Here is a 17,446-nt window from a genome sequence, read left to right on the forward strand (position 1 = left end):
ACTGGTAAGACTGAGTTACGTCCAACCTTAGGGGGTTAAGCATAACATAGAAAACAAACACCATGTCATGCCCCATAATGCCGCAATAGTCATAATATATTCTATTCATTGATTGCAAGTCCTGTCAGGAAAAAAACTAATGCTGCCGATTTAGCCTTTACCGACCTGGTCTAACTTGCGCTTTAGTGTGGACACTTCCTTTTGGTTAGAAAATGTTATATCAAGTCCTGGAGATATGGCATAGATAAACTCGATCCCAAATTCCTGGGAAGCAGAGATCAACGTCATGAGCTGATCTACAAAAAACACACAAAACATAGGTTTACCCATATTAGCACGGTAAGATGTTAAATAATACATAGGAATCAATAAAAAAAAAATAAAAAAACACACATGAAAAACCTAAACCAGATCATGATCTCCAGATTTCCACACTACAAAGAGCTCAGCTGAGGGTTTTCTAGACTGGTTACATATAGGTAAGTACCCTATCAGTACAGGAGAACTAATGTTGTTGGGAAGTGCAATCTAGTATTATAATAATGTATGTACCTTTCTCAATAATAGAGATGAGTGAACCTGTGACAGTTCGGTTTCGCACAGCCATAGGCTGTATCCATGTTTTCCAGGCAGTTCTCAGGCTGCATCCACCTTCTCCAGGCAGTGGGATTCAAATGCAGAATGTTCGGGTTCATGTGAACCCGAACTTTCGGCAGCTGTGCTAATCTCTAGTCAAGACGTTTGTAAGTTGGCAGAACAGTGAGAGCAAATGTGGAGTATATTATACAATATAATTAATGTTTTGTACTAACCTGGCTTATAGGCAAGCTGTAAATGGTGGCCACAGGTGAACTTGTCATTTAATCTCACTAATGTCTAGCAGAAAAACAGGTTCCACTATGATTAGGCCGCAGGCACAATTATTTTTCTTAAGCCGAACAACAGACGCACAACAGGTGGCTGCACACGGGGCTTTATGGCTCTTTGTTCCTGTGCTTTTTCATCTCCACAAGTGATGGATTCAACGTGCCAGAGTTTACAACATAATGGAGTATGACAATCTACGGGTCAATAAGCCTTGGATTCTGAGACTGCAGCTACTTTTTCTCATATGCATAAGAGGAAAGCAGTGCGGCCTGGTAATCATTACCGATGTGAGGGGGCGAGCAATAGAAAACCCTGAGAAGGCAAAGACGTATGGCTCTGCTGCACTTTGTGCTGTATATATTCTGCTCTATAGGTCGCCCCATGCACAGGTCTGCAGGAACAATGGCGCAAGGATTAGGAACTCACTGGTGCAAGGATGGGGAGTTCTGCAAATGAAATATAATAGACTCTAGTTGTCTCTATCACACCAAGTCCCTGCCAGTCACTATAAGGAGGAGGATGGGGGAGATCCTGCTGGCAGCACAGTAGTAAGTGCTCCCTGGACTTTAGCATAATGTGATCACAGTTACAATCACTTACAATGGGTAGAGAAATCTTGTGGCAATCGGTTACAATGGGTAGAGAAATCTTGTGGCAAATATCACATATGTTAATGGGAATGACTGAGCAAGCCTACATATCATTACAGTGTAAAATAGTTACCGGCTTCTTCCACCGAGTACATTTCTCTCCAGAACATTCTGTGCTTGTAATCGTCTTTTGGTGCATACAGATACGTGTTGAGACCCCACTTCTGAAGTCTATGGTAGAAAATGTGGATGTTACAAATACAGCAAGCAGTCCTATGCAAGGAACATACTAGTTTTTATCTCAGCATAAGCACTGTCCAATCTATAGGGCTGAGGGAGGAAGCCAAGTGCCGTACACTAATGTCAGCAGTTCTGCATACTTTAACGGACGCTGGTTGACCTCAGTTGACTGCATACTTTAACCCCTTGCCTCTGCAGCCTGTTATCCCCCCGCCTCCGCAGCCTGTTATCCCCCCGCCTCCGCAGCCTGTTTTGGCCTTAATGACCAGGGCCTCTTTTGCAAATCTGACCTGTGTCTCTTTGTGTAGTGATAACTCTGTGGTGCTTTTAACTATCGCGGTTATTCTGAGATTGTTTTTTTCGTGACATACTCCTCTTTATGTTCGTGGTATACTTTGGTTGATACACTCAGTTTTTTGTAAAAATCACAACATTTGCGCAAAAATTTGAAAAATTTAAATCCTTTAATCCTCAAAATTCTCTTTTTCTGAGAAAGATAGTCATGCCACATAAACTAATTACTACTGCAACATCTACAACATGTCTGCTTTATGGTGACGTCATTTGGTGAACCTCCTTTTACTTTTTAGGATGTTAGAGGGCTTCAAAATTCTGCAGCGATTTTTCTAAATTTCAGGAAAATTTCAAATTTAGACTTTTTAAAGGGACCAGTCCAGTTCTGAAGTGGATTTGCGGAGCCTGTATGTTAGTTACCCCCATAAATCCCTCCACTGTAAAAACTGCACCCCTCAAAGTATTCAAAGTAACATTTCATAAGTTTATTAACCCTTTAGGTGTTTTGCAGAAATTTAAGCAAGTTGGAGGGGAAATTTTAAATTTTCATTATTTTGGCAGATATTGTATTTCAATTAATTTTTTCCTCTTACACAGCAAATACTAACTGAGAAATACCACTCACTATTGATTCTCCTTATTCCAGTGTTTCATATGTGGCCGCAGTGCGTCACCTGACTCAACCACAGGCCTCAAACATGACAGACCTGGAGAATTTTGGGGCCTGTTTTTATTTTAGGTTTTTTTGCCATTATACCATGTCACAGAGGCCTTGGGGTGCCAAAATGTTTGTGTAAGACAAGTTGACGTTTCCATCGGTACCATTCGGGGGGGGGGACATGTGATATCCTGATCAATATTTAGTTAATTTTTTTATGAGGTGGTACGAATAAAAAACACAATTTAGCAGCAGTTTTTCACCATTTTTTTGTACGCCGTTTACTAAACGTTACATGTGACATGTTATCTTTATTCCTCAGGTCGGTACAATTACAGTGATATCCATTTCATTTATCTTTTGTTATAGTTCATGGCATTTATACTATATATGCTGTTTGTGTCTTGCATATTGTAAGAGCAGTAATATTTAAATTTTTTCGCCAATGGAGTTATGTAAGGGCTTTTTTTTGCGGCATAAGCTGGCGTTCTTAGTGGTACACCTTTTGGGCACGTGACATTCTGATAGCTTTTTTCTATATTTTTTAGGGGGCGGGATTAACAAAAAATTGTCATTTTGCTTAGTTTTTTTTTTGAATGGCATTAATTGGGTGGTATAATTAATGTAATAGGTTAACAGACGGGGTCAATACGGACGCAATGATACCAAATATATGTATCTTATTTATAGGGGATCATTTATAAAGGGGGATGGGGAATGTGTATATTTATTTTATTTATTTATGTATTTATTTCATTTATTTATTTGCTGAGGAAGTCGGACCGGGAACACGGGGGGAGCACGGAGGGAGCTGACACAGGGGAGCACGGAGGAAGCTGACACGGGGAGCACGGAGGAAGCTGACACAGGGGGAACACGGAGGGAGCTGGATCTGGCGGGGGGAGCTACATCGGGAAGGAAGGGGGGCCTGGGGGGAGCATTACAACAGTGGCGGCAGGAGGAGGCAACGTTCTGCAGCCTCCTCCTGCCGCCCGATCACCAGAACACATCAAATCTTCCCATAGACACTATGGGGTTAAATGCCCGTTCTGGCACTGATTTTCACACTAATGGCCTAGGGCTGTCAGGGCATGATGGGAGGTTATAGTTTTGCAACTACTGGAGAGCCAATTGGGTAAACCTTGCGTAAAGGGGTCATCCAGACTTAGAAAAACATGGCTACTTTCTTTAAAAAAAAAAAAAAAAAGTAGGGTATGGGTTTTGCTCCTATTTTTATTGAAAGGAATGGAGGTGAATTGTAATACCACACACAAACTGAGAAAAGGAGTGGTGCTATTCTTGCAAGAAAGTAGCTGTGCTTTTTCTAATCCTGGATATAGATTTGTTTGGACAACCCTGACAGTTTTTCCACAAATGATGATTTACTATATCAGACTATGACTGTCTACTTTTACAGATATCACAAAGCAATATTCATCGGTTTAGTGATATGACCCTCATAATTCTGCATTATTTCATGTATGAACTGGCTATCTGCTATTACCAGTAAAGGTGAATAGAACGGATTCTGGTAAAATATGGGAATAATGGTAAATATACAAAACAAACGTTATTTGTTGTAAGTAGATGGATCTTAAATATCCACAGCCGTGAAGACCATTACCCTGTACCCTCATCCTGTGCCAGAAGCTTATGACAAGAGTCCAGACAGAAAAAAAGACGTCACTCACCTTCTGAACAGTTCTTTTCTTTGTTCCATAGTCCATGGTCGTCCATAGAAACCTGCAACAAGAAAAACAAGCAGATTAAATAAAAGTCCTTTAAAATTAGATCGATTAGGGTATTAAAAGGTGTTGTGCACAGAAGGGTCCTGCAGATAATTTAAGGGGATATCCTTATATCTAACATTAATGGCATGACCACAGGATATGCTGTAAATGTGTAATAGGTGTGGGTCCCAGAGACTGGTCAGTGATAAGCTGAGGTGCCAGGTCCGGCTCCTGATCACACATCTCGGAGGCAGGAAGAGGAGAGAAGGTCAGGCAACTGGATCAGAAGGACAGAAGCTGCAGGGGACCAGGGCTAAGGCTACGTGCACATGGAGCAAAAGTGGCGGAATTCTCCATCGCGGAATGCCGCCAGTCTCCCTGTCACAACGACAGTCTATTTTTGACATGTCAGAGAGACAAGTCAAAAGTTTTGATGGGTCCGGGTCTGAGTGTTTAAACCCTAAGAACGAGCCGGGAGAAGTCTGCGTTCAGCGTAGTCCTCCCCCAGCTCTGTGTCATGTGATGAGATGGCCTCATAATGTAAGTGTATGGGGCGCATCTTTTTCAATGACACAGAAGAAGGAGCGGACCACACGGCAGACCTGGACCAAACAAAACTCTAAAACAAAAAGTGGCCAGCCCACTGCCATGCATGCTGCCATGGCTAACATACATACAGACAAAAACAGAAAAAGCCACAGCAACCTGCAAGTGTCAGGACTCACGGCATATACGCCCTCCACTGTACATACGATAAAAACCTGTTCTAAAGACTTTTTTTTTTTTTTTTAAATTTGGTTCTTAGGAAACCATTTGATCAAATAGAGTGTACCATCTCACCATGTTAAAGGGGTTATCCAGTGCTACAAAAAAAATGGCCACTTTTGCACCACTCTTCAGATTGGGTGGGAGTTTGAAACTCAGTTCCATTGAAGTACATGGAGCTTACTTGGAAACCACACCTGACCTGGAGACAAGAGAGGGGACTACATACTGGGACTACATACTTGGAGCGGTCTTTCAGACCGCTACGAGTATGTAATGCAGCTGCCCCCTTAACCCCTTTGGCTGCCGCTCGGCTCCCGCGCTGTCTGTGTATACATTACCTCTCTCCTTGCTGCACGGCTCCTGGCGTCCTGCTCTGCCACCCAGCCAATCAGTGGCTGTGGCTGGACAAGACACTGATTGGCTGGGCGATAGAGCAGGAAGCTGGGACCCGTGCAGCAAGGAGAGAGGTAATGTATACACAAACAGCGGCCGAGCAGCAGCCGAAGGGGTTAAGAGGGCTGCTGCTTTACATCCTCGCAGCGGTCTGAAAGACCGAGGGGCCTGCCATGACCTTACCTCGTAGCGGATCTCGCTGCTAAACTCGCAGCGAGATTTCTGTAGCAAGTCGGTACGTGTTAACTTACCCTTATGGTGACCTCAGAGAGATGGTTCCTGACAATGGCTTCTCTCGGACTAGAAGTCTACAAAACTGGGCATAAAGGATCCAATAACCGGTTTAAAAACACCCACAGGAAATGGGTGAGGTGCAAGCCAAAAGGAGGTAGCCATGCACCCCACATGTAACACAAAAAGTAAAAAAATGGCCAGCACCCAATACCACTGGACTGACCATGTATACACATACACTGCCTCTGCTATCCTCGGTGCGAACAGAAGGGAGCTTGTTAATCCCACAATCTAGTCCAACATAAAGGAATCACACCAACAGTTTTCACACAATTTCCATCGGCATAGTCACCCATCAGAGGGCTCAGCGCCGGGAAACGCTGCTAGTCTTTAACATGGTGAGATGGTACACTCTGTTTGATCAAATAGTTTGCCAAGAACCCATATTTTAAAAATCTTTAGAACAGGTTTTTGTATCTCTCTATGAAATGTCAAAAGTTTTTTTTGTTTTTGAACGCCACTGCCTCTTTAAAGAATCCGCTCCCAGATCCCACAGGACCCCTTGACAGGTCTATGGAGTCCACACCTCACATGGGTCACAGCCATGAACCTACACAATATTAGGTTTTACTTCTACAGCTGATCTGTGCATATGTAATGTGACTGGCTGGAGAGTCTCCTGACATTAGGAGCTGATATCCAGTAGTTCCTACGCCATGACCAGCTGATACCAGGCAGGTTTCTATATACAGAGGGGTTGTCATGTAGCTTCTATATTTCAACTTAGTGCTAGCCGGCACAGCCCTTCCCTCCACCACCACATATACGGGATACTGGATGAGCTCCCCAGCCATCTAGCAGTTACTGTACATCCACATGTATTCTCCTTACTTATAAGCAGCTGAATAATACACAGTGACCTAGTTTCTAAAAAAGAAAAAAAAAAAAAGTCACCTACAGGAATGTTATTCGGCTGCAGGGATGGCCTGGAGTCCCATCATCTGGCACCTACACAACTACCAGGGCTCAGCTGCCAGGATCGCAGCCCATTAGCAAAACAATAGCTGCTCAGAGCGGCATTAAAGGACATCTCCTCCCAAAACGTGGCTGACAATACAAGTCCAGTCCTATTCCTAAGCCATTACAGTGGTGACAGAGGTTGTCACATGGGATCCCGGGCCAAGAATGAAGGTGCTACTGTGCTCATATACTCTTCCTCTCACATGTAAGTGAATGAGGTCGCTGCCAGCCTGCACAGCTGGGGACCAGGAGGGCCACAGTGTAGGGAAAAACTTAAAGGGGTAGTGCGGCGGTAAACAATTATTCACAGAATAACACATACATTACAAAGTTGTAATATGTTATGTCTGTGAATGGCCCCCTTCACCGTGTCCCCCCCCCCCCACCCGTGTACCCGGAAGTGTGGTGCGCTATACATACCTGTCACGTGCCGACTCGTCTCCGATCTTCAGTCTGCGATGTCGTCTTTGGACGGCCCGGCCGAATGCCTCCGAGCGTCCTGAGTGCCGGCCGCCCTCTGCCGCGTCATCGGCTGCTCAGCCGCGATTGGCTGAGCACAGTTTGGCTCAGCCAATAGCGGCTAAGTAGCCGATGACGCGGCAGAGGGCGGCCGGCACTCAGGACGGACAGAGGGATTCGGCCGAAGACGACATCGCTGACTGAAGATCGGAGACGAGTCGGCACGTGACAGGTATGTATAGCGCACCACACTTCTGGGTACACGGGCGGGGGTGGTGGGACACGGGAAGGGGGCCATTCACAGACATAACATACATTACAAAGTTGTATAACTTTGTAATGTGTGTTATTCTGTGAATAATTGTTTACCGCCGCACTACCCCTTTAAAGTGTTGTTTCAAATTTTTTTTGCACAAATCAATAGTCCAGGCGATTTTAAGAAAGCTCGTAATTGGAATTATTAGGAAAATATGCCATTATCTGCATTCAAAAAGACTTTCCCCAGGTCCCCCCCCCCTCCTCTCTTTCATTCACTGCTCTTTATCAGGAAACGTCAACTTTTTTACATTTGTCGAGCCCTATGTAACCTATGGAGAGGGGAGGGTGGAGATAAGTCGCCGACAGAGAGCAAAGAACAAAGGATTACACAGCAGGACCTGTGTGAAAGCCGATATTCAGAGGTCAGTGTTGACTTCAGAGGAGAGAGCCGGTGATGTAGCTGTAAATTAACTCTTTGTTGTCCTGTTTTGGTGCCTCATCTTCCTCCATCCCTCCCCTCTCCATAGACAACCATGAGGACGGGGGGGGGGGGGGCTTCAAACTGCTTTTTCATGATAAAAATGCATTTTTTGGCTAATAAACCCAATTACAAAGTTTCTTAAAATCGCCTGTACTATTGATTTCTACAAAAACAATTCAAACAGTAGGGACACTTTAAAAAGGAAGACAGCAAGAACAATGATGTGTTGTATAATGGGAGTCCTACCATCCACAATGATGGCCATCCCTTTATAAAATTAGATGCCCCAGTCACCCATGTATCAGATCTATTTACTATGATTTCCTAATCGCATCGCTACAGTCTTCTGGTACTAGTACAAACCCATTCTAGTCTATGTAGGTGTGAGTTACAATAATGTGAATAAAAATGGGAAAGAAGCAGACGGGAAAGGTCCCTCTTATGGCAGCACAGGTATATGGTAATACGGAAGGTCACTTCCAACCACCATCTTGGCAAGCTACACTAAACACCTTCAAGCATAACAAAAGGTTTGAAGGTACAAAGATCCAAAGGGCACTGAACGCGTCTAGGCCTGTGTGCTGTTCACATTTGCTGTAGATGAAAAGCTGATCACAATAGAAGGATTTCTGTGCCTTAGGAGATCCCCGTAGCCTTATTCTCACAATTCTCTGATCAGACCTGGTTCTGGCTGTAACATGAGCCCTGCCCCACCGTACTGTCGCCATCTATACCAATCCTCATCCCCTTCTCGAGCTCTGCCCCGATCAGCCAGACATGGAAGCCATCAGGTGGAAACCTACATCAGCTCTATATACAGGGACCTCTGTCCATTCCTACTTGTTTCTTGGCTTTCTGTGCCTTTAACTAAAACCACACAATATAATCCGTCCCTGAAACCTTCACAAAGTACGACAAGTCTGGGCACATCCCGAATGCCAGCCGCTGCTCATTGCCATCTTCTCTCCTCCGGTAATGTGTCCCTGAAATCTATTAGTGTCAATTTCTGCTGGTGAATAAGAGACATGGCCGTGGACGGCTGCCAAAGGCCCCGGCGGTGGAGACCAATTATATATATTGGACACACTTGATGAGTCTTCCCAGGATCAGCTGCTCGGTTTTCCATTCCTGAGGGATTATACGGTCTAAGGGCTTGGCCTGGAAAGTTAACCTGTAAAGCTAATAAACTAATAGGCACCTTCCAGACTAGGAACTTGAGCCACAATGTGGACCAGGAGCTCCATGTACAACACAGGAGTGAAACGCACGGCCCTCCAGCTGTTGTAAAACTACAACTCCCATTATGCTTGGACAGTTGTGAGTTCGACACACCTAATGTACAACGTGTGCTGCAATGGATGGTCAGACAGAGTTTGGCATGGATCCTGTACTACCAATGAAAAGCCAAACCCTATGCATGTGAATGCCATGGAAAAAACAGGAAGAAGGAACCAGCTGGGTGCACTGAATAGAGAGCAGCGTGAATGATGTCCAGGAGCATAAAAAGGCTATATACACTGTACAACTAGCTATATCTAATCTGTGTGCAAATATCAGAAAAATGCAAATACAAATAGGGCTATACGTAATAAGAATATTTATTATAAATAGAGGCTACTGTTACTTAATCACTAGCAGTCAGCAAGAAAAATAAGTCTCCAGAACAACTATGTACAATTATATACAAAGAGTGCAAATGTGTGTGCAAATTTGGTGACAAGCGCATTGATTCTATAGAGGTCTGATGTACTACTGGTAACCCGGACTATAACATGACGTCAGCCAGCCTCATAGGACCTGGCATCACTATGGAGGCAACTACAATGGGGCCGAGGGGACTAAAGAACTCTACAGCACAAAAACATTCTGGGTAAATGGGTCAACAAGGTGTGGCGGGGTCTGTAATAAAGCTGTATGTACATGTAACCAGCAAGGCTGCCTCTTCTGGCCGTCATCACATGTCCGGTGCTCAGTGATCACAGCAGCGTCTCCATGGACTGTGGGTCATAGAAGTGGTCACATTGTCTCTCTATGTCTGATGATAGTAGCATAGGGAAGAGTGTGGGGCCCTTACAGTGTGTACAGACAGAGACAGCTTATTATGTGGCCTGGTAAAATAGGAAATAAACTAGATATACATCAGGCCATCTACAGCCATCCTATACTAGCTAACATAACATCTACATACACTGCCCGAGCTCCACTCTAACCCCCTGGTACACAGCTCTGATGCCAGTTTTGGGGATGCCTTTCAGATTGGCAGTACGAAGACTGAGCGCAGCGAATGTGAATCATCATCCTGACAGCAGCCCCTGCCGATGTGCCTGGCGCTGCACAGGGGATACTGAGGATAAAAGAGGGGGGGGGGGGGGGGTTACGAGGCAGGTAACGGGCAGGGAACTGATGCCAGGATTACTTGTCTGGCACATATCACAGATGTATGACAGCCGTGTACACAACAGCTGTATTATATAGCTGCTATTATTATGGGTGCTGTATTCTATGGCTATTATTACAGGTGCTGTATTATAAGACTATTATTATAGGGGCCTTGCTAATAACTGTACAGGATGTCTGACGGCCACAGTGAAATCCAAAATTCGGACCCCCATTTCGGACTACATATTCCAGAAGTGTTGCATGTACTGACACTGGATCCTCTACAGCAGTGATTTTCAACCTTTTTTGAGCCGCGGCACACTTTTTATACTTAAAAAATCCCGGGGCACACCACCAACCAAAATGGCACAAAATGACACTAAAACAGTACATATTATACATATAGTTAATAATATAGATTCTAAATGTATTTATACTCACTCAGTGTGAAACCTGGGCCTGTTTTCTTCTCCCACCATACTTCTCCCCCACCATACTTCTCCCCCCTGCTTCTCTCCACCATACTTCTCCCCCCTGCTTCTCTCCACCATACTTCTCCCCCCTGCTTCTATCCTGTGCTTCTCTCCCCTGTGCTTCTCTCCACCATACTTCTCCCCCCTGCTTCTCTCCACCATACTTCTCCCCCCTGCTTCTCTCCACCATACTTCTCCCCCCTGCTTCTATCCTGTGCTTCTCTCCACCATACTTCTCCCCCCTGCTTCTATCCTGTGCTTCTCTCCACCATACTTCTCCCCAGGTTTCTCTCCCCCCCTTCCTCCTCACCTCCGAGATGGTCGCCGCTGCTGTCCGCCTCACCTACTGGCCGCCCGTAGGGCCCGGACATGCTCCTCCAATCAGCGGAGACCGGGAGCGTGGTGCACTGCGGCGGGCCGTAGCGCACACATTGACTGGATGCGTGCATCACAGCCCGCCGCAGCGCACCACGCAGCCGCCCACATTATAATCCACCATTGATCGCTGCGCATTGCCGGGGAACAAAACACAGGGGCACCATAGTTTGGGGAACTTTCCCCACGGCACACCCGACCATGCGGTACACTGGTTGAAAATCACTGCTCTACAGCACGGATAGGGAATCCTGCTGCACAGCTACAATCCCCATCCTGCCTGGACAGCCACAGTTTGTAGTTTTGCAGCAGCTGGAGGGCAGAAGGTTTCCCATTAGTATTGTGTAGCATGCTGGGACTTGCAGTGACACAACAATAATCTATTGTTCACTACCACACTGGAGTCATCTACCGCTCAGTGAAGTGATGCCAATACAGCCAGGCTCAGTAGGCCGATAGCGACTCTGAGAACAAAGCATTGGGTGTTGGAATTCTGTACAGCAGGGATGGCGAACCATCGGCCCTCCAGCTATTGCAAAACTACAATTCCCATCATGCCTGGACAGCCGAAGCTAAAGTTTCGGCTGTCTAGGCATGATGGGAATTGTAGTTTGGCAACAGCTGGAGGGCCGACGGTTCCCCATTCCTGCTTTAGATCAATATCACATGTCCTGGTGGTGCGGCGGAGGCTGGAACAGCTAAGGAAAAGCTGAACACCCCTAACAACGGCCACATTTATGGGGGTGGGGGGTGGCTGACAACACCCTTCTTCCTATCTGGATATATGAGCCAGTGTTGAGGGTATCCGGCAGCGGCTTTTACCCTGTTTCCTCTCAGAGCACATGGATGCTCAATGGAGCCGGATGTATGGAGGGATGGAGATCTCTCAGCCGACATTTAATGAGTACGGATAGCTTTAGACCACAGGTGTCAAAGCCGCCGCCCTCCACTACAATCCCTGTCATGTGTGACTGCCAGGAATTATGGGAATTGTAGTTCTGCAACAGCAGGAGGACCCCGAGTTATCCCCAAGTGCCTGCTGAGAGTGGTATAGTTGCTGCAGGTACTAGGACTACAACCCCCAGCATGCACTTGGGGATAACTGCTTCAGGTCATCACTCTCCATCACTCTAATAGACTGAGGGTGCGGAGTTTATTAGGTGTCAATCAAGATGACATTCCCCAAGATGCTTTGCGGCGGCAGCCCCCATCCCCCCCGCTCAGGGGCAAAAGAACCCGGGCCCAAGGGAAACGGGGGCTCCCGTCCACAGTGCAGGGGCACATACCCTCCACAACGCCGCACAGGAACCTCCTGCCCGCCGAGGTCTCGGTCTCCGTGTCGGTGTCCTCTCCTGCAGGCACGGGGGGCACCAGGTCGGGCACCAGGGGGTTGGGGTTGGCCTCCTTGTCCGCCTCGGAGATGACGGCCGCCGCCGCCTGCCCATCTTTCTGCACCATCCTGTCAGCTTCCTGCACGGGACTCAGTGCGCAGGCGCAGGAACCGGATGGAACCAGTCTCCTCAGAGACTCCAAACAACAAAAACCACCCGGCGGGGCTGGAAGCTCAGTCCGGAATCCGCGGCTTGGCAGCCGGATGTCAGATTTCCCTTTTCCCGCTCAGGGCTCTCGATTTTCCGTCGTTGACCGCCGCCTACAACGAATTACCGATCTGCCGAACGTCTTCACCCGGAGTCTGTTTACTTCAGACCGCGCAGGCGCCCGAACCTGCGGCGTGACGTCAGGGGGCGGGGACTTCCTAATGCCCAGGACTGCGCCAGACATTGCGGCGTGACGTCGGAAGGCGTGACCTCCAGAACGCCTGCACTCGTGACGGGTCGGAGCCAATCATTGCTGCCAAACGTCAAGGGGCGGCGACAGTTAACTCGTTGCGTGCTGGAATGTATTTGCATGGCACAGGGCACAGTTCCGCCAGTACTATAGGATCCTGGCAAGAAGGAAGTTAAAGGGGGCGTGGCTATATTTTTCAAACTTGACACATAAACAATAGGGGCGGCCAGATACTATGCCCCCTGTAGCCAGGTATACCCCATATACCCAGTAATAGTGCTTCTGTAGCCAGGTATACCCCCATATACCCAGTAATAGTGCTTCTGTAGCCAGGTATACCCCATATACCCAGTAATAGTGCTTCTGTAGCCAGGTATACCCCCATATACCCAGTAATAGTGCTCCTGTAGCCAAGTATACCCCCATATACCCAGTAATAGTGCTTCTGTAGCCAGGTATACCCCCATATACCCAGTAATAGTGCTTCTGTAGCCAGGTATACCCCCATATACCCAGTAATAGTGCTCCTGTAGCCAGGTATACCCCCATATACCCAGTAATAGTGCTTCTGTAGCCAGGTATACCTCATATACCTAGTAATAGTGCTTCTGTAGCCCGGTATACCCCATATACCCAGTAATAGTGCTCCTGTAGCCAGGTATACCCCCATATACCTAGTAATAGTGCTTCTGTAGCCAGGTATACCCCCATATACCTAGTAATAGCGCTTCTGTAGCCAGGTATACCCCCATATACCCAGTAATAGTGCTTCTGTAGCCAGGTATACCCCCATTTACCCAGTAATAGTGCTTCTGTAGCCAGGTATACCCCCATATACCTAGTAATAGTGCTTCTGTAGCCAGGTATACCCCCATATACCCAGTAATAGTGCTTCTGTAGCCAGGTATACCCCCATATATCCAGTAATAGTGCTTCTGTAGCCAGGTATACCCCCATATATCCAGTAATAGTGCTTCTGTAGCCAGGTATACCCCCATATACCCAGTAATAGTGCTTCTGTAGCCAGGTGTACCCCCATATACCCAGTAATAGTGCTTCTGTAGCCAGGTATACCCCATTTACCCAGTAATAGTGCTTCTGTAGCCAGGTATACCCCCATATACCTAGTAATAGCGCTTCTGTAGCCGGGTATGCCCCATGAAGTCAGATATATCCCTTTTAGCCACATATGCCCATTGTAGCCAGTATGCACCATGTAGTTAGATATACCCCAATAGCCAGGTAAAACCGTTGCCCCCAGTATATCTCCATGTAACCGGTTATATCCCCCTGTAGCCAGGTATGAAACCACTTATGCCCCCTGTAGCCAGGTATGTAACCAGTTATATCCCCCTGTAGCCAGGTATGTAACCAGTTATATCCCCCTGTAGCCAGGTATGTAACCAGTTATATCCCCCTGTAGCCAGGTATGTAACCAATTATGCCAGTGTAGCCAGGTATGTAACCAGTTATATCCCCCTGTAGCCAGGTATGTAACCAGCTATATCCCCCTGTAGCCAGGTATGTAACCAGTTATATCCCCATGTAGCCAGGTATGTAACCAGTTTTATCCCCCTGTAGCCAGGTATGTAACCAGTTATATCCCCATGTAGCCAGGTATGTAACCAGTTTTATCCCCCTGTAGCCAGGTATGTAACCAGTTATATCCCCCCTGTAGCCGAGTATGTAACCAGTTATATCCCCCTGTAGCCAGGTATGTAACCAGTTATGCCCCCTGTAGCCAGGTATGTAACCAGTTATATCCCCCTGTAGCCAGGTATATCTCCATGTAACCAGTTATATCCCCCTGTAGCCAGGTATGTAACCAGTTATATCCCCCTGTAGCCAGGTATGTAACCAGTTATATCCCCCTGTAGCCAGGTATGTAACCAGTTATATCCCCCTGTAGCCAGGTATGTAACCAGTTATGCCCCCTGTAGCCAGGTATGTAACCAGTTATATCCCCCTGTAGCCAGGTATGTAACCAGTTATATCCCCCTGTAGCCAGATATGTAACCAGTTATATCCCCCTGTAGCCAGATATGTAACCAGTTATATCCCCCTGTAGCCAGATATGTAACCAGTTATATCCCCCTGTAGCCAGATATGTAACCAGTTATATCCCCCTGTAGCCAGGTATGTAACCAGTTATATCCCCCTGTAGCCAGGTATGTAACCAATTATGCCCGTGTAGCCAGGTATGTTAACCAGTTATATACCTCTGTAGCCAGGTATGTAACCAGTTATGCCCCCTGTAGCCAGGTATGTAACCAGTTATGCCCCCTGTAGCCAGGTATGTAGCTAGTTATGCCCCCTGTAGCCAGACGACATAAGACAGGAGTAGATGGTGAGGCTGCTGGGTACTTCATGCAGCACGGTAGATGCTGGAGGAGGCCGCGTTCCAGCCTCCAATATGTGGGGCAGAGGCTGCTGGTGAGTATCTGTGTGGTCTCTTCCAGACATTGCTGAATGCTAGCAGCATGGCCCCTACCTCTTGTGACACTCATACCAGCAGGTTGATAAGCGCTGCTTTAGGGGATGTGTCTGATCACTTGTGTAATGCTTTAGTCATACTCAGTATATACCAACCATTCTGGTCACTGGTGCACTGTATTACATGGTGTCTAATAAACATACAGCTATAGCAGGCCTTGAGGCCATGGTCAGGCCCCTGGTTTCCATAGTAACCAGTACCCCCACTGTAGTATTTGTGGGTTATAGGCAGGTAAGGCTAGGTTCACACTGCGTTTTCAGCATCCGTTTAACGCATCCGTTTTTTGCAAAAAACGCATTAAAAACGGATTGCAAAAAACGGATTCATTTGTGTGCATCCGTTTTTCCATTGACTTCCATTATAAAAAAAAAACGAATCCGTTTTTTTTGACAGACCAAAACGGACAAAAAAACGTTGCTGACCCTATTTTTCTGGACGTTAAAAAAAACGGATCCGTTAAACGGATGCTGAAAACGCAGTGTGAACCTAGCCTTACAGGGATATCCCTCGGTCTGGCAGATCTCCTATATCCTGGGGTCATGTTTGACCAAGACTGGAGATGTTATACAGCTAGGATCCTATATACTGATCCTCTACAACCTGTATAATACAGTGATCATTATTATAGGGAACAGTCAGCAAGATTTATACCAGTACATCTCTAACAGCTACATCGAACTATTATATAGTGTATTATATACAGTATGCCATAAGGTCCAAATTTCCCAGAATGAAAATCGAGTGCAGCTCTGGAGTATAATACAGGATGTAACTCAGGATCAGTAATGTAATGTATGTACCCCACCAGCAGAATAGTGAGTGCAGCTCTGGAGTATAATACAGTAATGTCATGTATGTACACTAGAAGAAGATAACACGTAGAGCGCATCCTGTGCATAGCAGTTCTGATTTTTATTTTTGTTTTTGTACAAAATATACATTTCTGAATTGCAAAGCAGCTATTATAGGCTAACAAACCAGACACGTCTGAATACAGTGGGTGTTTTCTATATACACAGCTCATGCGTTAATAAGTGAGGTTTATTGTAAAGTCCTATCATTAAATCAGTGCGGTTTTTAGCCCTCCCGCCCCCCTCCCTCAATAATTAAGATGAAACAGGCATTCAGGCGATGAAACACGAGGAAGAACACGCCGATGAAACATTCCTCCAAGTCATGTAGAAATATGAGGTTAATACAAACTTTCAGTCCAAAACTGTCATGCTGGGAGACTCGACATTCACAAGAGAAACGTCCCAATGTCAAGTCATTGGAGCCAGCTGAGAAGCTGGAGGGATTCTTTTCAGTTCCAGCTGCAGGATATTGCTAAGTGTGTCTCTCAGCATTCACATACACAGGCTGAGGTATAAGCAGCCATACATAATCTCTGTATATCTATAGCATGCTACTATATATTTTTTTCTTTTTTTAAATACTCTTTTACCCCCACTCCCCCATATAAAAACATCACAAAGGGTGTCCCTTAAAATTCTTAACTTATTGGAAGATTATTGCACTTTCCAAAAAAATAATATGCATAGAATTTCTATATATCACTTAGCGTTTATCTCCCATCATTCTTGCGTCCAAGGTCCAAACAGACTATATCAATCGTTGCATCCTTGTCAGATCGCAGCCATACACTACATTCTCTGGTACAAAGGTCAAATACAACAAAGGTGTAAGATTAATTTGCCGCTCAGTGGGTAACAATCTGATCTAGCAGCATCGCCAGCCGTAGTGAAATGCATTGCATCCATGGGTATCATCCAGAGTAGTCTTTTGAATTCTACGTAATTTATTTCAAAATATATATTGGTTTTGAAGCCAGCTTTTTAATCAAATCCCCTGTGTAGATATAGAACTTAATGATACAATTTGTACTGCCTTCAGACACCACTAGAGGGGGCTTGGGAGCTTAATGCATACTGTGTTATCATTGAAT

The 17,446-nt window shown here is 45.9% G+C and overlaps 1 protein-coding gene across 1 annotated transcript in view; it reads right to left on the reverse strand.

The window, feature by feature from the left end:
- The window catches only part of OGA (O-GlcNAcase), a 36,242-nt gene extending 23,274 nt beyond the window's left edge, over positions 1 to 12,968 (reverse strand). The window contains exons 1-4 of the mRNA XM_069979947.1: positions 12,506 to 12,968; positions 4,341 to 4,392; positions 1,591 to 1,688; positions 166 to 296 (exon numbers count right to left, since the gene is read on the reverse strand). Coding sequence (XP_069836048.1) covers positions 166 to 296; positions 1,591 to 1,688; positions 4,341 to 4,392; positions 12,506 to 12,677 — 453 coding nt within the window. The 5' untranslated portion in view covers positions 12,678 to 12,968. The remainder of the gene's footprint in view (positions 1 to 165; positions 297 to 1,590; positions 1,689 to 4,340; positions 4,393 to 12,505) is intronic.
- Between the last annotated feature and the right edge of the window lie 4,478 nt (positions 12,969 to 17,446).

The sequence above is a fragment of the Dendropsophus ebraccatus genome, chromosome 8 (assembly GCF_027789765.1).
Source record: "Dendropsophus ebraccatus isolate aDenEbr1 chromosome 8, aDenEbr1.pat, whole genome shotgun sequence".
Classification (NCBI taxonomy): domain Eukaryota; kingdom Metazoa; phylum Chordata; class Amphibia; order Anura; family Hylidae; genus Dendropsophus; species Dendropsophus ebraccatus.